The sequence below is a fragment of the Poromitra crassiceps genome (assembly GCF_964638095.1).
Source record: "Poromitra crassiceps genome assembly, chromosome: 1".
Classification (NCBI taxonomy): domain Eukaryota; kingdom Metazoa; phylum Chordata; class Actinopteri; order Beryciformes; family Melamphaidae; genus Poromitra; species Poromitra crassiceps.
Window position 1 is genome coordinate 6014272 of NC_139623.1, and position 24154 is coordinate 6038425.

The 24154-nt window shown below is 42.6% G+C and overlaps 1 protein-coding gene across 2 annotated transcripts in view; it reads right to left on the bottom strand.

Annotated features, from left to right (window-relative positions):
• Window positions 1-24154, bottom strand: part of slc7a3a (solute carrier family 7 member 3a) — a 48612-nt gene that overhangs the window by 13691 nt on the left and 10767 nt on the right. For both annotated transcript variants that reach the window (XM_083650208.1, XM_083650209.1), the window contains exons 2-7: window positions 11759-12402; window positions 10175-10336; window positions 7299-7482; window positions 7055-7182; window positions 5853-6075; window positions 4376-4515 (exon numbers count right to left, since the gene is read on the bottom strand). In XM_083650208.1, coding sequence (XP_083506334.1) covers window positions 4376-4515; window positions 5853-6075; window positions 7055-7182; window positions 7299-7482; window positions 10175-10336; window positions 11759-12125 — 1204 coding nt within the window. In that variant the 5' untranslated portion in view covers window positions 12126-12402. The remainder of the gene's footprint in view (window positions 1-4375; window positions 4516-5852; window positions 6076-7054; window positions 7183-7298; window positions 7483-10174; window positions 10337-11758; window positions 12403-24154) is intronic.

The window sequence follows — 24154 nt, forward strand, 5'->3', positions numbered from 1 at the left end:
GTAGTGAGCATAGTCTCTGACCTAACCAAATCTAACTGACATCACTGAACACAAAACAAAGAACACTTCTGATATATTTTTTTAATAAAGTGTATCACTCAATTATAGTCAATACAAAAATAAAGGCTTTTATAGAACTGAAAGCCAATGACTGCTTAGTCTGCAGATAAAACACAATGACAAAAGGCATAGTAATTTAGACTCTTGTCACTGTCATGTTACTGATCTGTTCAAATTTTGCATTGCCAGTTCTCAGTGAATGGACACCATCTGTATCGTTTCACTTTTGACTGAAAAATGCTACCAGATTAAAGAAAATACACTATGTGATGTTGACTGATGCTTTTTATGTAATGTGCACGACTGGTCTCCAAAAAGATGGCTCGGTTCAGCAGCTGCAGTAGCTAGCTCAACTGCAAAGTCCCTTTGTTTTATAGTGGGACTCCCGGCTAGCGCGGTTAGCTTAAAAGGACAGCTCACCCTAAAATCCAAAATACATATTTTTCCTCTCACCTGTAGTGCTATTCATCCATCTATATCGTTTTGAGATAGTTGCCAGAGTTTCGGAGATACCGGCCGCAGGGATGTCTGCCTTCTCTTGAATACAATGGAACTGGATGGCACTCCGCTTGTAGTGCTCGAAGCAGCAGAAAAATACATTTGAAAAACTCTGCAGCATTGTCTCTTTCCAGAAATCATGACCCGGTTACTCTACGAGATGTTTCCGTTCACACTCCTATTTGTTTTAATCACTCTTTTTTGTCTCCTTGGTTAGATAGACACTACCATGCCTGGAGTGAGAAGAGTCTGGCTTCCATCAAAGACCTATACATAGATGGTCATTTTGCATCCTTTGAGTAAAGTATTATTGATCCTGAGTAACCTTTTCCCAGACCGGTAAGAGTAAAGTATTATTGATCCTGAGTAACCTTTTCCCAGACTGCTGTAAGAGTTAAGTATTATTGATCCTGAGTAACCTTTTCCCAGACTGCTGTAAGAGTTAAGTATTATTGATCCTGAGTAACCTTTTCCCAGACTGCTGTAAGAGTTAAGTGTTATTGATCCTGAGTACCAGTTACTAGTTCAGTTACTCAATATATGTTCTAACTACGGTATTGATTTTGATATTCATTATAACGCCAAGAAGAGCATGGTACTAATATGCAGAACCAAAGAAGATCTGGAACTTAAGTTTCCTGCCTTTTACCTATCCGGTCAAATAATGGGTGTGTCCAAGAGCACAAAATATCTTGGACACATCATAACAGATACCTTAGAGGATGATGAGGACATGTTTAGGCAGAGGAGAATGTTATATGTACAAGCCAACATGTTGGTCCGTAGATTTCACCATTGTACTATGGATGTTAAGGTAAATCTGTTTAGAGCCTACTGCACCCCTCTCTACACAGCTCCACTGTGGGTAAAGTATAAGAAGGAGAGCTTACGCAAGCTCAAAGTAGCATATAATGACTGTCTTAGAATTATGTTAAAGAAACCCAGGAGCACTAGAGCCAGTGAGCTTTTCTGTTCATTGGGTCTCACTACCTTCATGGCTCTGTTGAGGAACCTGACATTTAAATTCATGAGCAGGCTGGATCGCTCAATGAATGGATTCATTGAACAGATGACAGACCCGGGCCGTAGTTCTGTCAGGTATACTTCTACCATCAGAGGACACTGGCATGAGTGCCTCTATTAGAGTAGTAACCTGTGGGGCTGGGTAGATGAATTGTACTGTATTTTTATTATTATTATTCTTAGTAAAAGTAAGGTGCAGTTTTACCTTGTGGGCCAAGAGCCTGTCAATGAAGTTTATGTGTATATGTATGTATATATGGGTGTGTACATATATATATGTGTATGTGTATATATATTATATTTTCTTATGGAATGAATTGCATTTTTTTTACTAAGACACTTTTATCTCAATATCCCACTTGGGATTGGTAAATGAACTGTATAGACACACGAACTGATAATTGAACTGTATTTTTTTGTCCTTTTCGTAAATGTAATGTATTGTTATACCCTGTGGGCCATGAGCCTGTAATAAAGTTTATATATATATACCCCTTTCCCAGACTGCTGTAAGAGTTAAGTATTATTGATCCTGAGTAACCTTTTCCCAGACTGCTGTAAGAGTTAAGTATTATTGATCCTGAGTAACCTTTTCCCAGACTGTTGTAAGAGTAAAGTATTATTGATCCTGAGTAACCTTTTCCCAGACTGTTGTAAGAGTTAAGTGTTATTGATCCTGAGTAACCTTTTCCCAGACTGCTGTAAGAGTTAAGTGTTATTGATCCTGAGTAACCTTTTCCCAGACTGTTGTAAGAGTAAAGTATTATTGATCCTGAGTAACCTTTTCCCAGACTGCTGTAAGAGTTAAGTGTTATTGATCCTGAGTACCCTTTTCCCAGACTGCTGTAAGAGTTAAGTATTATTGATCCTGAGTACTCTTTTCCCAGACTGCTGTAAGAGTTAAGTATTATTGATCCTGAGTACTCTTTTCCCAGACTGCTGTAAGAGGTAAGTATTATTGATCCTGAGTACTCTTTTCCCAGACTGCTGTAAGAGTTAAGTGTTATTGATCCTGAGTAACCTTTTCCCAGACTGCTGTAAGAGTTAAGTATTATTGATCCTGAGTACCCTTTTCCCAGCCTCTGTAAGAGTTAAGTATTATTGATCCTGAGTAACCTTTTCCCAGACTGCTGTAAGAGTTAAGTATTATTGATCCTGAGTAACCTTTTCCCAGACTGCTGTAAGAGTTAAGTATTATTGATCCTGAGTAACCTTTTCCCAGACCGCTGTAAGAGTTAAGTATTATTGATCCTGAGTACCGTAAATTCCGGACTATAAGCCGCACCTTTTTTCCCGTTTTTTGGGCTTTTTTGGCCCCTGCGGCTTATATAACGGTGCGGCTTATCTATGGATTTTTTCAAAAAAAAAAAAAAAAAAAACTCTCTTTTTTAGCACTCTTTCTAACTATAAATCCACTTCTGTTTTAATTTCCTCTCTTGCCCTCTTTTCACCACACTGTATGACACTGTATGACACTGTATGACACTGTATGACACTGTGCACTGTAAATAACAACACAGGTGGTGTTGTGTTATGTTGTTTTGTTGAAATGTTAATAAATGGGAGCATTACATATGGTAATTAAACATTAAAACAAAAAACAACAACAAAAAAAAAACCATTAAAACACCCGCGGCTTATAGTCCGGTGCGGCTTATATAAGAAAAAAATAGTCAACTTTGAAGGTGCGGCTTATACACCGGTGCGCCTTATAGTCCGGAATTTACGGTAACCTTTTCCCAGACTGTTGTAAGAGTAAAGTATTATTGATCCTGAGTAACCTTTTCCCAGACTGCTGTAAGAGTTAAGTGTTATTGATCCTGAGTACCCTTTTCCCAGACTGCTGTAAGAGTTAAGTATTATTGATCCTGAGTACTCTTTTCCCAGACTGCTGTAAGAGTTAAGTATTATTGATCCTGAGTACTCTTTTCCCAGACTGCTGTAAGAGGTAAGTATTATTGATCCTGAGTACTCTTTTCCCAGACTGCTGTAAGAGTTAAGTGTTATTGATCCTGAGTACCCTTTTCCCAGACTGCTGTAAGAGTTAAGTGTTATTGATCCTGAGTAACCTTTTCCCAGACTGCTGTAAGAGTTAAGTATTATTGATCCTGAGTACCCTTTTCCCAGCCTCTGTAAGAGTTAAGTATTATTGATCCTGAGTAACCTTTTCCCAGACTGCTGTAAGAGTTAAGTGTTATTGATCCTGAGTAACCTTTTCCCAGACTGCTGTAAGAGTTAAGTGTTATTGATCCTGAGTACCCTTTTCCCAGACTGCTGTAAGAGTTAAGTGTTATTGATCCTGAGTAACCTTTTCCCAGACTGCTGTAAGAGTTAAGTATTATTGATCCTGAGTAACCTTTTCCCAGACCGCTGTAAGAGTTAAGTGTTATTGATCCTGAGTACCCTTTTCCCAGACTGTTGTAAGAGTTAAGTGTTATTGATCCTGAGTACTCTTTTCCCAGACTGCTGTAAGAGTTAAGTATTATTGATCCTGAGTAACCTTTTCCCAGACTGCTGTAAGAGTCAAGTGTTATTGATCCTGAACAGACAGCTGAGCGCAGTACACAGAGCTGTGACCCTGGCAAACTAAAAAGAAGAAAAAAGAAAAGAGAAAGAGGCAACATCAAGAGGGACAGATAGACATAGCAAGGGCAGCCTGTCTGCCCTTGCCGATGAACAAACAAGACAAACAGCATTTGAGCAGATATCAACAGACAGACAGACACACACACACACACACACAGGCGGACAGAAAGAAAAGGGGACACCAGAAAGAGGAGAGAAGCTAAAGTACCTGCAACGATGCCAGAGACGATGGTGGCGAGCAGCGGGGTCCTGGTGCGAGCGTTGATCCTGGACAGCCATCTGAACAGCAGCCCGTCCTCGGCCATGGCGTAGATGACACGGGGCATGGGGAACATGGAGCCCAGCAGACTGAAGCGCAGAAGAGAGGAAACCAATGGTTAGCGTGACACAAACGGCAGTGTGTGTGCCGGGCAGTGTGTGTGCTGGTCAGTGTGTGTGCCGGTCAGTGTGTGTGCCGGTCAGTGTGTGTGCTGGTCAGTGTGTGTGCTGGTCAGTGTGTGTGCTGGTCAGTGTGTGTGCTGGTCAGTGTGTGTGCTGGTCAGTGTGTGTGCTGGTCAGTGTGTGTGCCGGTCAGTGTGTGTGCCGGTCAGTGTGTGTGCCGGTCAGTGTGTGTGCCGGTCAGTGTGTGTGCTGGTCAGTGTGTGTGCCGGTCAGTGTGTGTGCTGGTCAGTGTGTGTGCCGGTCAGTGTGTGTGCTGGTCAGTGTGTGTGCTGGTCAGTGTGTGTGCTGGTCAGTGTGTGTGCCGGTCAGTGTGTGTGCCGGTCAGTGTGTGTGCCGGTCAGTGTGTGTGCCGGTCAGTGTGTGTGCTGGTCAGTGTGTGTGCTGGTCAGTGTGTGTGCTGGTCAGTGTGTGTGCTGGTCAGTGTGTGTGCCGGTCAGTGAGTCCTGGAAGATTTCAATGTGCCGGACAAATGGGAGAAATTCCAGTCAAATATGACCTGCGTTTATAGAGCTTAAAAACAACAGATAGTATTTGATCAGCGTCGTCACGGTCGCAGCTGTCAACTTGTCATCTAACTTAGTGACAGTCTAGGTTACAGCGGTGGTAATAGGAAGCTAGCAGGCGTTAGTGTTGTCTATTAGCATTTCTGTTGCATTAGGATCTATTTGAAAATAGCGATGGTGGCCTGAGTTATACACGGCTGTAGTGATGGCAGCAATAAAAAACCCAGGTTAGTTTGTATGTCTCTTTGCTGTCCGCAGATGTGAAGGGAAAGTAGGATGAGAGGTGTGTGGATATTTAACCTTCTCACAACGTTGTCTCTTCCCCTCATTTTACCACAGGTAACAGTGAACATTGTGCGGTGTAACTTAATTGCTTCTCCAGGTTCTCCGCCACCTCCTCTGACTTTCAGAAACGCTAACAATAATAGACAATGGAAAAATAATGCCAACGATGGCTAGCTTCCTAGTTCCTAAGTAGCACTACTACCTAGGCTGTGACTGACAGCAGGCAACGCTACGTCAACAATGTGGCCACGCTATCGTAATGACGCCGACAGAAGGACACGTGGAACTCAGCGGACATTATATGACCGGAGAGATTTAAACGTGTCGGATTTTAACTGATTTTACAATGACCGGCAATTACCGGATAACAGAAACCCTGCCAAACTCTGTACCGTATCATATGAAGGGGAGTATGGAGAGGCAAAACAAGAATGTCAACATGGCCGTTTGCCTCACCTGGTGGAGAGAGCGCAGAGAGAGCCCACGGCCACAATGTATCTGGCGGGGGCCCAGCCGACGTGGCTGAAGGCCTCGGGCAGCGGGCTCTCTTTGTTCAGCTCGTAGTACGGCATCATGAGCGTCAGAGCCGCAGACACGCCGAAGTAGGCAAAGAAACAGATCAGCAGAGAGGCCACGATGCCGATAGGGATGGAACGCATGGGGTTCTTGGCTTCCTCACCTGGGAACGGGGAGGAAAGGGGGGGGGGGGATTATTAGTTGGTGGCCACAGAGTCCATGTGAGGAAGAGGACAATTTGTTAACTAGATGAGGAATTTGTCTTGACACAAAACAACGCCGTGTGGCGAGGTTGGAATTTTAATATTGCTGCTTCGATGCTTTGATTTTAGAGCCATGTCAAACTCAGTTATGATGAACTTTGTTGAGAGCTACATGAAAATATTCCAAGATTAGGATTTGACACTCAGCCAATTTGATCGCGACCTAGCTAGGACCCCGATTCAGATCTTGAATTAAAGTTGTGCACTTGATCTGACGAGTAAGTAAATCGAGATGTATCCATAAGATGATACGTGGATTCTGACCACTGTTCAACTCCGTTGGTGTGTGTCTTTACACCTTTCCATCCCTCCCTTATCACTCCAGGTAGCATGCACCTTTCCATCCTGGTCAGCCGGACACGGTGTGCGGGGATGTTGTGGGAAGAGCTCCAGGCTCTGTCTCCCACTGCCTATCTCCACTATGTACTGTATTTATCTATGCACTGATGAGCAAAGATACACAACCAAAGACTATGTGCTATCCAAACATTAGCTGCACGTGACCCAAAAGATACAGTGCAGTATGCGCACACAAAAAAATTCCAGTGATTTTTTTTTAAAGGAAAATGCTAAAATGCTAAAAAAAAACTAAAGCTATTTAAATGCATGTGTGACTCAGCATTAAGACATGAAAAGGACAAAAGTACAAATTTTCCACCATAGCAACGGACAAACGAGCAGAGTGTTTGAATAAACTAATGTGCGAGTAAAGGCACGCCTAAAAGCCTCAGTTGCATAACTTTACAGTCCAAATCGAGCCCATAGTGAAATCAATTCATTGTGATACTGACTATATACTTGTGATCTAGATATGCATCCGTTCAGCTAACTTCACCATACTTTCACTTTACCATTGAATTCAATGTTAAAAGCACTCACTTGTTGTGGCGATGCAGTCAAAGCCCACAAATGCGTAGAAGCAGGTGGCAGCACCAGACAGAATTCCAGACACACCAAATGGGGCGAAACCACCTACGCCAAATTCTTTGTCCAGACTGGCATTAAGACTGGGTGGCAGAGGAAGAGAGGCACACAGTTTGGTCAATTGGCTAAAATTCGAATCAACCACAAATAAAAATGTATAACTTCATTCACAGAGTGGTTGCATGTGTCAAATACTTACTCCATAGTCATGCTTTTGTTGGATGTGTGGTAGAATGTCGTGTAGTTGTCCGCTACCAGATTCCAGTTGGCCGTGTCTCCTTTAACAAAGCCGGAGATGATAACGAAGCCCAACACCACCAGATTGATGCCCGTGAAGATCTTATTGACCAAGGCCGACTCGTTCACTCCGAACGACAGAAGGCCTGGGGGGACGGGGGGGACAGGAAGGACAGAGAGAGAGGAAGGACAAAAGAAGGGGTATAAGGAGGGAGAGGGATGGGAGGACATATTTCACCACTTATTGCATGTTCTGGTGTGTGGGTAGATGTGTCCTTGCAACAGTTAGTCGATCAACAGAAAATGAATTGTCAAGTTCTATATAGACCAATTTTGAAGAAAAAAATGATAAATTCTCTCGTTCCAGCTTATTAAATGTGAATATTTGCTGGTTTTTATATTCTTGTGACAGTAAACTGATTATCTTTGGGTTGTGGACTGTTGGTCAGGACAAAAGAAGACATTTGAGGAGGTCATCTTGCGCTTTGGGGAAAAAGTGATCGACATTTTCCGCCATCGATTAGTTGAGAAAATAATTAACAGATGAATCGATAATGAGAATAATTGTTAGTTGCAGCCCTACTTGCATCATCACTTCCATCATATCATCCGTCAGCGACAATCACCATTATTCCTTAAAGGAACACTCCGCCCATTTTCAACCAGCTTTGTATCATTAGAACATCAGTAGTATATCAGAAAACTGTAAACGGGTTTTGAAGTCTGTCATTTAATTTGACAGTTATTGAGTGTTAAAGTGTGGACCAGTGACGTCACTGGTCCACACTAACTCAAATGAATAACTCATTAACTCAAATCAACTCTCTCAACTGTCAAACTAGATGAATGATGAATACGGTAGTTTGACAGTTATTGAGAGTTGATTTGAGTTAATGAGTTATTAATTTGAGTGTTAAAGTGTGGACCAGTGACATCACTGGTCCACACTTTAACACTCAATAACTGTCAAATTAAATGACAGACTTCAAACCCGTTTACAGTTTTCTGATATACTACTGATGTTCTAATGATACAAAGCTGGTTGAAAATGGGCGGAGTGTTCCTTTAACGGCACTGCAACTGGCATAGCATCCCTCACTAGCTGCTATGATATTAGTGTGATATTATGCAATTTATTTCATTTAGGATGCCAACAACAGACCTGCCAACCTTGAGAAAATATTTTGAGTAGCACAAACATGCACCGCGACTCACGTGTGTTGTGCCGCCGTGCGTTTTGGGCACAAGTCAAAAGTTTGAGCACACCTGGTTACGCTTTTAGCATGCAGACAAGTTTATTTGTAATAGGGATGTCGGATTTTTTTTTTTTTTTTTTTTTTTTTACCAACAACTGACTCTTATTAGTCGACTATTGATCGGTTAACCGAGAAGATTAAAATGCGCTATTTGAGTGTCTGTGCCCCATTAAACCATTACCACAACAAATGCTTTATTTGTTTTCATTAGAAAGCGTTTGTTTTTACATCTACAAGCAGAAGAAAACACATTAACAAAACGAAAAGACAAGTTGAATCCTCCAGCCATCTAAACAAAAACATTCCTCTGATAAGGCTATACTGCTTGGAGCTGCACGTGTTGCATATTAAGGGCATATTATGACACGCAGCTGCCCCGTGAAGTGTTTGAGCGGACGACAGCCCAGGCTGCAGGGTGCACTGACGAAGCTATAGTCTCACTAATAATAGCAATAGTCTCACTAATCCCACAGTGGTTTATGTGCTTTTGAGATCTGCAAAAAATAGTTTGCTTCTCTCTCACCCCTTCTCCCGCTCTCTTCACACGACGGCTATATGCTCTCTGTGTGTCTGCCTGGCCTATACAACACATGGAGATGATCAGATCAGAATCAGAAAGACTTTAATGATCCCCGGGGGGAAATTGGGACAAGAGTGCAGAGTGCAGAGTGCATGAGTGCAGCGGGCAGTCCGCACGCAGCGGTCAGTGTCAATGCAGCCTAGAAAACAATCCGTCTCTCGTTGAGAAACAATTTCTCCGAACTGCTGCCATGTGTCGGACAGTAAAGACTAACGTTAATTGATACTTTTCAATCGTCAATTAGACCGCTTCATGTCTGCATCTTTGGAACGTGGTAAACACGGTAATTCAGCGCGCACGCATGCATGCGTGTGCATGATGAACATGCAGAGACGGAGGGAGAGAAAGTGAGACCGAATGAGCCAGTGAAGAAAAAGTAACGCGCACGTTTTATATTCCATCATGTTTTACTCCAGACACGGACTTCTGCATGTCGGGGTTCAGCCCGTTCAAACCACCTCTCTTCTCTCACTCTGTTAGTATTGTATTAGCTGTAGTTAACATTAGTACAGTATTACGGTAGGCTGTCAGTGTTGATAGTAGGATTGTTAAAGACAAAATGTATAATGCAAATTTATCACTCTCTGCACGTGTTTAGGGGACGTGTTTTTTGTTTTTTACCGTGTAACTGATATTAATTGGTTAATGTTGAAACGGTCGATTATCGGTTAAACGGTCGACATCCATAATTTGTATAGCACATTTCATACATCCTAGAATTAATGTCACTGTAGAAAGTAATCTAAGGAGTACTTCAGTTTAAGGCACTTAAAAAAATAAAAACAGAGAGAGAGAGAGAGAGAGAGAGAGAGAGCTTTGGATTGCAATGAGTGAAAATTAATGATTTGGACACTATTTTGGTTTAAGGTTCATCTCCATGCCTGTTCAAGTGACACATAAAGGCATGTCAGTGATATTCAGACACTAAGAAGAATTAATAAACAAGATGAATTGGTCACGAACATTGGATTTCTATGTTGAGTACTAGCAAGACAAACTCACCGGTGAGCAGCAGGACCAGGATAAGGGCGAACAGGTCGGGGTACTCTGCCAGGACACCCCCTGGCACCTTCATCGGCATGGAAGCTCTGAAGAACCCAGAGATCTTCTGTTCCACCAGGTTGTCAAAGGTTGAGCTCCATGCCCTTGCCACACTGGCCGTACCTGAATGAGAGACATTGGAGAGGTCAGGGATGTGACTGCCTTCTGCAATCTTCTCTCATTCTTCATAAGCTGAGAAGACAGGAGTCATCATCGCACAGTATCATCTTGTAGTCTGACTTATTTAAATGGATCAATGTCACAGTGGTATGAATGAACAGGAGTCACCATATACAGTAAAGCAGGGGTCCCCAATTACTTAGTTTTCACCAAGGGCCACATTTTGCTGAGGACCGAGGGCTGGGGGCCGAGCACCGGCACGAAACATTTGAAGCCAGATTTAGAGGAATAATTCATTTTAAATTAACAGTTGTGATGTCATTATTCAGTCTTAACCACCAATATTTCATCCTTTTCTCACTGGGTGGGTTAATTTAAGGTTAAGGTTAAGATTAAGTTTATTTCATATGGACATCACAGAGCATTGGAGATGTAACATACATGTATGAACAACAACCAGATACACAGTGTTAAGTGTTTATAACGGAACGCAAATTTTCCGCACCCGTCCACAGGTGACTTTTACATTAAAATACACCCCAAAAGACATAGCCAAAAAGAAACAAATATAAAAATAGATGAGTAAAGCCGTACATACAAATGTATTGACAAGGAGGGTCACTAGATGCCGGAGACTTTTTAAGGGCAAAGTCACACCTTTTCATGAATTGCCAGATACGAGTACTGGAGTTAAAAACATTAAACTCGTGTTGTGTTTTCAGCTCAGTAGGTAGACTGTTCCATAGTTTTGCTCCTTTAACAGAGAAAACTGATTGTTTTACACATCGTGTGTTAATTCTACTGGTCTGCTGGTGTCTTCCAACGTGATCGTTAAAAGAGGAAGGAGCGTGTCCATGCAGACATTTAAGAATAAGCTTTAGGTTTGAATAGCTTATGAAACTTCCAAAGCTGAGCATTTTGTGTTTCCCCAAGATGTGACAATGGTGCCGCCTCATTGGTTTTTTTGTCCATGATTTTTATTGTCTGATTATATAGAGATATGATGGGTTTTATAGTTAGTTAAGCATAAGTATCTGTAAGTGGATTCTCAAAGCCTGTGTTGAGGGTCACACAAGAAGAAAGATGCACTCTTGAAGTTAATTTTTACTTCAAACTTCCTCAATTCCTCAATGTGTCATTTCTTACACATGAGATTACTTTTAGCCTTTTAGTCATAAAGATGATTGAAAGATATTCCATATTCCAGACTGAAATGTTATAACAGAAGTGGAGTATTGGCCAGAATGACATGAACATTTGGACACTTATTTAGCGGGTATCTTGCATGTTGCGTTCAGGTGCACTGTAAAAAAAAAAGGGGGGGAGGGGGAGCAATTCCAGCGCAGGCCACACAGGGGGCGCTCGTGGGCCGCTATTTGGGGAACCCTGATATAAAGCATGCTGCAGAAACATTAGGAAGCTCACCAATCACATAGGAGAGGATGAGGTTCCAGCCTGTGATGAAGGCCCAGATCTCGCCGACCGTCACGTAGCTGTAAAGGTACGCGGAGCCCGTCTTGGGGACGCGGGCGCCAAATTCAGCGTAGCAGAGTCCCGCCAACATGGAGGAGAGCGCGGCGATTAGGAAACAGAGGACAATGGCGGGTCCTGCCTTCTCTCTGGCCACCTCGCCGGCGAGCACGTAGACGCCAGCGCCGAGTGTGGAGCCCACTCCCAGGGCGATGAGGTCCAGGGTGGACAGGCAGCGGGCGAAACGGGTCTCCTCGCTAGAGCAGTCCAACGGCCTGCGACGCAGAAGGGTCTTAGCCAGGCTGGCCAGCTTGTCGGCCATATTTGCTGTGGGTGTTGTTGGGTGTGTGGGCGCTGCTGAATCCTCCTTTGTGAGTGTGTGTGTGTGTGTGAGTCACACAGCTGAAATGCAGTGTGTGTGTGTGCCTGCCTGGACTGAGCACAAGTCGTTTGGGCAGGTAGGTGTGGTAGCTAGACCAGGCGCTCGACTGCTATAGGTCCTTGAGGGTAGGCGTGTTCGTTTTAGCAACAGGCGCTGAAGCAAACAGAACAGGAAGTGGCGAGTCTGTTGACAGTATTTTGCAGCAGCAGATTAGGACCTGTGAGAAGGAAACACAAAAAAGGAAACAAGTTCAAAACATTGACACATTTCTGTGCTGAACGAGTGAATATTCAACCAACAGCAACATTATTAATGTATAAAGGAGAACTGTGGGAATCGGAAGGTTCCCGGTTGGAGGCTGGCTCCTCCCGGCAGTGTGTCGAAGTGTCCTTGAGCAAGACACTGAACCCCTAACTGCTCCCGACGAGCAGTTAGCGCCCTGCATGGCTGCAGACGCCGTCGGTGTGGGAATGGGTGAATGTGAGGTATTCATGTAAAAGTGCTTTGGGTAGTCGATAGACTATATAAAATGACTATATAAAATCATTTGTCCCCAGAGCCGTTCCGACTTTTTAACTCTTCCCAGCGGGGGAAGTGAGGTCATGTGTATTAGGGCTGTCACTTTTCATTCGAAATTCGAATGCAACTTCGAATGTGGGGGAGGGATTCGTGTTCGATATGTAAATTGACTGTTCGATTTTTTTTTTTTTTTTTTTTTTTTTTTAATTAATAATTTTTTTCTTTTTTTCTTTATGAACCAAAATTAACCAACTGCTGCTTGCTGGTAATGTTAATCCCATGTCAGAAAAAGTCTCCAGATTTGTCACGTTAGTCTCTTCTGAGAAAGATTGTCTCCAGGGTCTGAAAAGTTGTCTCGAGTTGGATGCAGCCAAGTTTGTGAGGCAGTGTTGTGACTGTGAGCGTCCAAGCTAACACGGGCTGATGCCCGGTGGCCTGCAGTGGGTTGCACCAGCTGTGCGTAAGTTGAAACGTAAAGTCTCACTAAGTCCGAGTTTACGCACTACTAAAAATATTTGGGTTGCACCAAGTGAAATAGTTACAACGTAGGTTACGTAAGTTAGAACATAAAATTTACACCTACGTCTTACTAGGTGTAAAGTCCTCCGTAAAATAGCAGTTGGCACGGATTGCAACTTAGCACCGTGGCGCATCGTGGTTTTGCGTCCGCAACGCGCTCTCCGTGATAAATTACACCCTTTGATATTGATGACTCACGCTTTTGTTTCCCACAAGCTGCAGCACTGCATACAAATTAAAATAACCGCAACAATTTAGCGAGGCAGGATGGTGGTAAATTAGCCTACAATACTGATGAAGAGCTCACAGATAAACGTTAACAGTAATATGAACCTAAACGAACGTTACTCAATAACGTTCTCATTTGATTAGTGTTGATGAAATATGAAAGCACTAATTTGCGGTGGGCAACATGTCCTGTTTTCACTCCACTTACTTAAACAACCGTAAATAAACACCGTTTCCACCGTGCTTTTCACTGATTGGTCACAGATACTGTACACGTCATTGTCTGCGACACTATTTTGGTTAGTATGGACTTTAGGGTCTACTAGTTAAGATGTACCTTACGTCTCCGTGGTGCAACCAAACAAAGACACAACTTTAGTGTCAAACTAACTACCGGTAGTTTGAACGTAGCAGTTAGTGTGGACTTTACACCCTAACTTAAGACAGAACTTACGTTCAGCTGGTGCAACAGGCTGCTGGACTGGGATTTTTTTTTTTTTTTTTTTTAATTAACCAAAAAACTTCGAATATATTCGAACGAATTTCGGGCAATTAAAGTTCTTTCGAATTTTATTTTGGGAAAAAGTGACAGCCCTAATGTGTATGCCTTCGCTCTGTTGTCTCTGTTTTTTTTTTAGCCCTGCCTGTTTTTATTTATTATGTTCTCTAGGCACTCGGTCACTTTAGGTTCTGGCTTTTGCACACGGTCTGTTAGTATCTTTTTATATATTTTTTACTGTGTTTTTCTAATTTGTCTACTGTGTGTTTTTATTGACTGTATGTGAGCTGCTGGTACATGAATTTCCTTCGGGATCAATAAAGTATCTACCGTAAATTCCGGACTATAAGACGCACCGGTGTATAAGCCGCGGGACCAAAATTGACTATTTTTTTCTTCTATAAGCCGCACCGGACTATAAGCCGCGGGTGTTTTGATGTTTAATTACCATATGAAAGGGTTCGTGCACAGAGAGGAATGTCGGGAAAGCGATGGCTGTTTGGGGAAGCTCCCATTTATTAACATTTCAACAAAACAAAACAAAAGTCAGGTCACTAATCCCCAGACAAAATCACACAACAATAGGCTATATGTGCAGCAAACCTGTAACCAGAGAAGTCAAGTCACTAATCCTCGTCTTCCTCTTCTTCCTGCGTACTGAAACCACCAAAGTCCTCATCTTCAGTGTCGGAAACGAACAGGTTCAGGGTGGCTTCGTCAACCACTCTCCTCTCTCCTTCAGGTGCCATGGCACGAGTCCGATACCTCACGAGTCCGACACCTCACGAGTCCGAAAAAAGAGGCTAACTTCCCCCAGACCCTAACCCAAAACCTAACCTCTCCCACCCCCACGCCTAAACCTAACATCCCCCAGACCCTAACCCAAAACCTAACCTCTCCCACCCCCACGCCTAAACCTAACCTCCCCCAGACCCTAACCCAAAACCATGAGGTGTCGGACTCGTGAGGTATCGGACTCGTGAGGTATCGGACTAGGGGGCAGTCCCCGCAGCGGTGATCCTCTTCATCCCGCAGCAGTCCAGCGTTTTGGAACCCGTTGGTAATTGTGGATGTTTTCACACTCCTATAATATTCCGTGATCTTCCTTTGTGTGAATTCGCCGAAGTTTGTGATTTTCTCCTGGTAGTCGGGAGGGAGTTGTTCAGTAGTTCTCCCCCGGACGGACAGTCCCTTTTGCCCAGGTTACGCGCGGCTGCTCTGTTTGATCGGCGGCTGCTCTCTTTTAATGCGAGATTGACTGCTTTCAACTTGAAAGCTGCCTCGTGTGAATTTCTGCGTACCTTCCCCATGGTAAGTGAGAGTGTTGCTTCTACTGCTCGTCTTGTTGTGAATATTCCTTGATCTTCCTTTGTGTGAATTCGCTGAAGTTTGTGATTTTCTCCTGGTAGTCGGGGGAGGGAGTTGTTGCCCGAGTGGCCGTTTGCTTACCGTAATTACCATATGTAAGTGGTCACGCACAGAGGGGATTGTCGGGAAGAGATGGCTGTTTGAGGAAGCTCCCATTTACCGTATTACAACATTTCAACAAAACAACATAACACAACACCACCGTTGTTTATTTTTACAGTGCACACAGTGTCCGCGGTGTGGTGAAAAGAGGGCAAGAGAGGAAATTAAAACAGAAGTGGATTTATAGTTAGAAAGAGTGCTAAAAAAGAGAGATTTTTTTTTTTTTTTTTTTTTTTTTCTGAAAAAATCCATAGATAAGACGCACCGTTATATAAGCCGCAGGGGCCAAAAAACGGGAAAAAAGCCGCGGCTTATAGTCCGGAATTTACGGTACCTACCTCTATAAATATAGTCCATTTACAATTTACCCCAGGGATCGCCTGGTACAAAACAATATGGTAGCGGGCACGGTTTAATGCGAGTTTAACGAATCAGTTACATGTCTATGCATTCTACATCAAATGAAGACATTACCGTTTGTTTTATTTTGTATGTTACATACTTATTGGCCAACTTATTAGTTAATTTATGGGCTAGAAATTCTGCCAGGTTACAGGTAGGGTTGGCTTGCACTTGTTTTTGTGGTAGCATGGAATGGGGGGAGGTGGGGGGTGGGAGGGTATGTATCTGTGCCCGGGGCCCTTTGTATCATCATTCACCTAGGCACGCAGAGGCAATTTCACAATATCACCTGAATTCACCTCACCTCACCACCTCACCTCACCTCAACCCAGGGTTTAAAGATCAGAGTCAAAGCCAACGCATGTTTAAAAAAACTAGGGGTGCACCGATCACCTATGAGAAATATCTGCCCAACCGATCATCGACCGATCACCGATATATATATATTAGGGGTTTGCCACCTTAGGTACCTCACGATTCGATTCGATTACGATTAAGGGTGCTACGATTCGATTATTAAACGATTACGATTAATCACGATTTTCGATGCATCTTTTTCACCAAACAGGATTTTTTTTAAGCAAGGTATATTTGTCAGTATCCATTAATTAAAGTAAACAAACAAATGTACCTCCATTATCTTCAGTTGTGACTGAAGTCCACGCATCACATGTTACAGCCACCCTGCATGCTTTCTTCAGTGATTCCAGTTTCCAGTACTTCGGTTTTGGTCTCGTTTTATAGTTAAGGAACTGCTTTCCAGGCGAAATACCGTATTTTTTGCAAATAAAGCAAAAAAAAAATCGATAATCGAACATTGTGAATCGATTTTAATCGTCACGTGACTAATCGCGATGCATCGATTATACGATTAATCGGCACACCCCTAATATATATATACCGGTATATATATATATATATATATATCTATATCGGTATTTTTATTTTTTTATTTTTTAAGCAGCTATAGCAGTCTATTATAGAACAGTTTCCATTTTCCATATAGGCCTACATTTCATGCATCAAATTGATGCATGATGCACAATTTACCCCAGGGATCACCTGGTACAAAATAGAGACCGACCGATATGGTTTTTTCAAACCGATACCGATAACGATACTAGAGGCAGGAAAATCACCGATAGCCGATAAGGAAACCGATATAGTGAATTTTTGAGCTGGAATGAAAATAGACCTTTTTCTATGTGGATTGTGTACAGATTTTGCACCGATATGAGCATATGACTATGCAAACTGGTACAGTAAGTTACAGTAAATGTAACATTATTAATACATTACATTCTCCTATATTCTCTACTCGAGGCTATCATATTTTAATTAAATTCCAATGAGAAACGTTATTTCATTTATTATCAAAAACATGGCATGTTGTTTACCAAAACTTCGCTGTTTATATAATGAAACAAACAGTCATAAGCCGATTCAAAACTGCCAGTCCTCAGTCAAGATATAACTATCGTCAGCACTGCAGTCAAGAATATAATACACTAACCATGGTGGTTTCATTTGCACTGCATTGTTTTCTGAGCTCGCAAAATACTACGTTACGTTATGTAGCTTAGCGGCCGGCTGGATCATTGTTTACATGCACTGCGCACCACATTTAACTATCTTCTCAAAAATTTCCCGGAATTTCCCTTCACACCTGAGCGCTGCATGTGTGAATATAGCAGCAAAATTGCCTGTATGTTGGGGGGGGGGGGGGGGGGGGACAACCACTGCAGAGCGGGTGGGGAGTGACGTGTGCACTTGGATGGGGAATCCTCGTTATTTTGGGGGTCGGCAAAACTCCGATGGTGAAATAAGTTTGCTTGTCACACAATAAATCACACTCGTTTGACTTAAGAGGGCATGTATGTTGTATGATATCATTCACATTCACTAACCAGTCTTTGAACTGAAATATTTGAAGAAGTTGGGATCCCTGTCTGAGAGAAATAGCCTGGCTGGTTCGATGTTTATCCGTTCACCTGCGTCGCGTTGAAGCACTTTTTACAGACTGGCTTCGTTTGATGTGTCCGGGCTTGCCTTCGCTGTCGGCAACGTAAGCAAAATACCTCCACATTTCGCTTCGTGCATTTCCTTTCTCAACAAGCGTTGGGCGGCTTGCTAGGGTTGGGCGAAATTGTCCATCGACGATGTCGGGCACAGCCGATGGTCCCATGGTAACATCGTGATGTCTAGGATAAGAGCCGTGCGCGCACGCATTGAATAACTGCTTTTAGCACGGGGAGCTCACTGGCACGCGCCGTGCGCACAAACAAATGCACGCAGCAGCAGGCAGCAGCTTGTGTTGGAAACATGAAATTAACTACACTTCTTTCCTCATTTCAAAACAGTGTGAGTAACATTACACGTGTTGTTACTAGGGGTGTCACAATATATCGTCCCACGAAATTTCGCGATAGTAAAACGTCACGATATGTATCGTTGAGATGAAATCTCATATCGCAAAAAAAAAAAAAAAAAAAAAAAAAAAAAAAAAAAAAAATTTTTTAATAGACTAAGAAACGTCTTTGTTTGTTGAAGTTCAATGTGTGGAAAGTAGTTCAGTTGAACAAGTCTCTGAAGAGACACATGAGAAGTTATACAGGAGAGAAACCATTCAATTGAGTTTCTGGCAAAACTGTTTACTTGACAGGAAAAACTGAAGATGCATAAAAAAATAGATTAAGAAAAGTCTTGTTGTTTGAGTTTGAAGAAAAACTGAAGATGCATAATGAGAATTTATACTGCTGAGAAACCTTTTAGTTCAAAGTAAATCTAAGTGACGGTGTAACTCATTCTATTTCAAGATAATTATCTCCAATCTCATGTTTTTTCTAGTTGTTATTGTAATAACAATTTCCCACAACAGCATGTTTTGTATTTGTGCATTTCAAATAAAATACTACTTTTCCAGTCATATATTGTCATTATTCAAGTTTAAAAAAATATTGTTAAAATCGTATCGTATCGTATCGTTATCGTGAACCCAGTATCGTGATACGTATCGTATCGTGAACTGAGTGTATCGTGACACCCCTAGTTGTTACACATGCTGAAACATATCAGAGGTGTCATTAAGTGTATGAGACAAACAACAACACGTCATCTGTAATGTATGCCAGGATAAAATACCTTGTGGGAGACGCAATGGTTTTGCTAGTCTTCTCTCTTATCGTGCTTATAACATCAGAGTGGCACGCACACCAGACGATGTAAGCAATGGCTCTGAAAGTTCAATGTCCGTCGCAGCGCCTCTGCGTGTACGTGCCCCTCGTGCTTGTACTTGTTTTTGTGGTAGCATGGAATGGGGGGGTGGGTGGGTGGGGGGGGGGGGGGGGGGGGGTGGGAGGGTATGTATCTGTGCCCGGGGCCCTTTGTATCATAATTCACCTAGGCACGCAGAGGCAATTGCACAATATCACCTGAATTCACCTCACCTCACCACCTCACCACACCTCAACCCAGGGTTTAAACAACAGAGTCAAAGCCAACGCATGTTTAAAAAAACTAGGGGTGCACCGATCACGTTTTTGCCACCGATCGCCGATCACCTATGAGAAATATCTGCCCAACCGATCATCCACCGATCACCGATATCTATATATATATATATATATATATATATATATATATATATATATATATCGGTATATTTATTTATTTATTTTTTAAGCAGCTATTCATAGCTTTCAAGGGGCGTTACGTGCTGCCGGGAACGCCCACCTGGCGGTCAAAAAACAAACTTGTTCATTCCGCTGCCACCCGAGTCGACTAGTTTCTCACGCTGTGTTTGTTCAGCCAAAATGCCGACTACCTGTTGTGTTATCGGTTGCACTAACCGACGAGGAGACACGCCTGGCTTGTGCTTTTACAGAATCCCGTCGGAGAAAGAAAACTCAGACAGGAGGAGGTTGTGGATTTGTGCGATTAGACGTGGTTCAGTCGCTGGGGAGGGCAAATGGCTTTTTTCCTACCATCAAAGTGCACGCGTTTTTGCGGCCAACATTTCATCAAAGGTAAGCTCAAGTAACGTTAACGGGGTATTTTAATCATTATTGTAACGTTACTTGAGCTTACCTTTGATGAAATGTTGGCCGCAAACACGTGCGTGTACAAACGGCTGAACAAACACAGCGTGAGAAACTAGTCGACTCGGCTGGCAAGTTTTTTTTTGACCGCCAGGTGGGCGTTCCCGGCAGCACGTAACGCCCCTTGAAAGCTATGAATAGCAGTCTATTATAGATTTTTTTTTACATATAGGCCTACATTTCATGCATCAAATTGAAAGTGCAGCACATTTTCTTTTTTTCTCTACATCAATATTTTATACTGTGTAGGCTAAAGGAAACCGCCAACATGATTTTTTGTGTGTGAGATAATTGGAGCACAAGACTGTGTTGAACTAAATGGCTAGTAGTTCAGTCCAGTTCCCTCAGTTCAGTTTATAAAGGAACAAAAGTATTCCACTTCGGGATTTCCATGTTACCAGTTCAATGCAGTTCAGTTCACTCAACAAAAATACTCCATTTCCGGGATTTCCCTGTTACACAAGAAAAATAACTTTGACCCAAGGAAACTATTTTATCGATTTATAAGCTAAAGCGGCTAAAGCTAACCAGAGCTATTAACGTTACGAGGATACACGCACATATGGATCAAACACGGACTTTACAGCATGCAAATGCCTCGGTAGGCGGGAGGACTGGAGTTAACCTTTCTCTGCTGAGTCTGCTCTAATCACCAGCTGATTTGTGTGATTCAAAGACGCAAGGGGTGTGTTTGACAGTCTGGTGTGGTGTGTGGAGGTGAGTACACTGACGAAAGCAAAGTGTGTGCTTTGCAACACAATGATATAAACGTTAGAGCACAATATGAAAGTTAAACGATGGACATTGAAGACATGAAAATGGGCTGCCTCATGTTTCTCACGTGCAGCATGATCGGCTATGCAATCGGTGACAATTAAGTAATATCTGCAATCAGCCGATCGCATATTTGAGGTCAAAATCGGCCGATACAGACACACAGCACCATCCTCCTCTGTACAGTGGGAAAGAAGTGTGGGATGTTTCAGTACAATCACATCATTCTATTAATACTATTAACACAATAAAACCTACACTATCAAAGCGCTTCTCCTCTTGCAGTTTCAAAGGAGAATTCCTGCCTAGTACGGTTAGGTGTTGAGAGAAAAAACAAACACTGTCAAACAATGAAATTTAAAAACGCACCAGGAAGAAACCGACAACCGCAACAATAAACATTCAGCCTTGTGAAGAGTGATGGGAAACTGGTACATAGTGGACATGCTGCCGCTCCCCACTTGGTGTGACATTCCAAGCAGCATTTAGCACTCCCACACCAGGAACTGAGATCTGAGGGTCTCAATATTGTGTCAATAAACACTTCCCACAAAACTACTGTGCCCAACTACTCTGATCTCCTCAGGGGTTGGTCGAGCATCGAACATACCTTCAGTAAATTGTTCAAAAAAGGATGTTGGGTCTGACCACGTGAGACTTTTTTTTTTTTTTTACCTTTTATTTATACAGGGAGAGTCTCACTGAGAGCAATGCTCTCTTTTTCAGGAGCGCCCTGTTCACATTCACACACACACATTCATACCTGGAAGCTGACCAGTACAACCACAGTCTGATCTGTTGGCCACTGAGCAGCTCCACTGGAGCAGTTGGGGTTAATGGCCTTGCTCAGGGGCACCTCAGTGGTGGTAATGAGGGAGAGGCAAGCGCTGCCTTTTCACTTTCCCCACCCAGATTTATCCTGCCGGTCCCGGGGATTGAACCGACGACCTTCTGGTCACAAGCTCGCTTCTCTAACCATTGGGCCACCACTGCCCAATGGTTAGAGAAGCGAGCTACCAATTTCTTAACTGAAATGAGTACGACCACTACAAGACAGACAAGACTGATTTCTTGGGAGAACGCGTTTAAACTGAATATCTTTCTTGTCAAATTGTTATTACTTCCTCCATGAAAAGGGCGTGTTTCACTGTCTTAATCATTGTCTAATATTTGCAGATAAGATGGTGTAGTACATTATTTGCTAATAAGATATTAAGAGTCGGGTACAGTCCTAACGTGTTCAGATCTTTACTTTCTTAGTGAAAGCAAGAATGTTTTCTGGAGTTTTCAGAGATACAATAGTAAAGTTCCTAGCACAAGGCAATATACTGTACAAAATGTAGGACACCCAACTGCTGTTTGACCTCACTTTAGGGTGGTCTCATTAAAATGATGCTAAAAGCACCTTACCATCACCTCAGCCAGTTAACAGGCTAATCTTTTCCTTGTGGCTCTCACGAGGGTGCCCGCATGTGTGTGTGTGTGCATGTGCATGTGTGTGTGGGGGCAGATTTACGTCAGGTTGCAAGGAGCGTGACGTGCAACACTAAGACAGGTGGCGTCTGGAAACTCCACCTTGTAAGACCGCACCTACACACTCTCACCAGAGCAGAGTGGCACAGACTGGTCTAACCACACGAGTAAACCAGCTTGCTAGTTGACTTCCACGCCCCGAGCTGGCAGCCATTTTCCACTACATGCTGTCATGAACACAGATGACTTTGGAATTTGGCGAGGGACAACTATCAAAAGATGGGAGTGGGGAAAAGCAAGACACACAGCTAATTCACCAAAATCACCCTACTCCCTTCAGCTAGAACACAGCTAATTCACCAAAATCACCCTACTCCCTTCAGCTAGAACACAGCTAATTCACCAAAATCACCCTACTCCCTTCAGCTAGAACACAGCTAATTCACCAAAATCTCCCTACTCTCTTCAGCTAGAACACAGTTAATTCATCAAAATCACCTTACTCCCTTCAGCTAGAACACAGTTAATTCACCAAAATCTCCCTACTCCCTTCAGCTAGAACACAGTTAATTCATCAAAATCACCTTACTCCCTTCAGCTAGAACACAGTTAATTCATCAAAATCACCCTACTCCCTTCAGCTAGAACACAGCTAATTCATCAAAATCTCCCTACTCTCTTCAGCTAGAACACAGTTAATTCATCAAAATCTCCCTACTCCCTTCAGCTAGAACACAGCTAATTCATCAAAATCACCCTACTCCCTTCAGCTAGAACACAGCTAATTCACCAAAATCACCCTACTCCCTTCAGCTAGAACACAGCTAATTCATCAAAATCTCCCTACTCTCTTCAGCTAGAACACAGTTAATTCATCAAAATCACCCTACTCCCTTCAGCTAGAACACAGCTAATTCACCAAAATCACCCTACTCCCTTCAGCTAGAACACAGCTAATTCACCAAAATCTCCCTACTCTCTTCAGCTAGAACACAGTTAATTCATCAAAATCACCTTACTCCCTTCAGCTAGAACACAGTTAATTCATCAAAATCACCCTACTCCCTTCAGCTAGAACACAGCTAATTCATCAAAATCTCCCTACTCTCTTCAGCTAGAACACAGTTAATTCATCAAAATCTCCCTACTCCCTTCAGCTAGAACACAGCTAATTCATCAAAATCTCCCTACTCTCTTCAGCTAGAACACAGTTAATTCATCAAAATCACCCTACTCCCTTCAGCTAGAACACAGCTAATTCATCAAAATCACCCTACTCTCTTCAGCTAGAACACAGCTAATTCATCAAAATCTCCCTACTCTCTTCAGCTAGAACACAGTTAATTCATCAAAATCACACTACTCCCTTCAGCTAGAACACAGCTAATTCATCAAAATCACCCTACTCCCTTCAGCTAGAACACAGCTAATTCATCAAAATCACCCTACTCTCTTCAGCTAGAACACAGCTAATTCATCAAAATCTCCCTACTCTCTTCAGCTAGAACACAGTTAATTCATCAAAATCACCCTACTCCCTTCAGCTAGAACACAGTTAATTCATCAAAATCTCCCTACTCTCTTCAGCTAGAACACAGCTAATTCATCAAAATCACCCTACTCTCTTCAGCTAGAACACAGTTAATTCATCAAAATCACCCTACTCCCTTCAGCTAGAACACAGCTAATTCACCAAAATCACCCTACTCCCTTCAGCTAGAACACAGCTAATTCACCAAAATCACCCTACTCCCTTCAGCTAGAACACAGCTAATTCATCAAAATCACCCTACTCTCTTCAGCTAGAACACAGTTAATTCATCAAAATCACCCTACTCTCTTCAGCTAGAACACAGCTAATTCATCAAAATCACCCTACTCCCTTCAGCTAGAACACAGTTAATTCATCAAAATCACCCTACTCCCTTCAGCTAGAACACAGTTAATTCATCAAAATCACCCTACTCCCTTCAGCTAGAACACAGCTA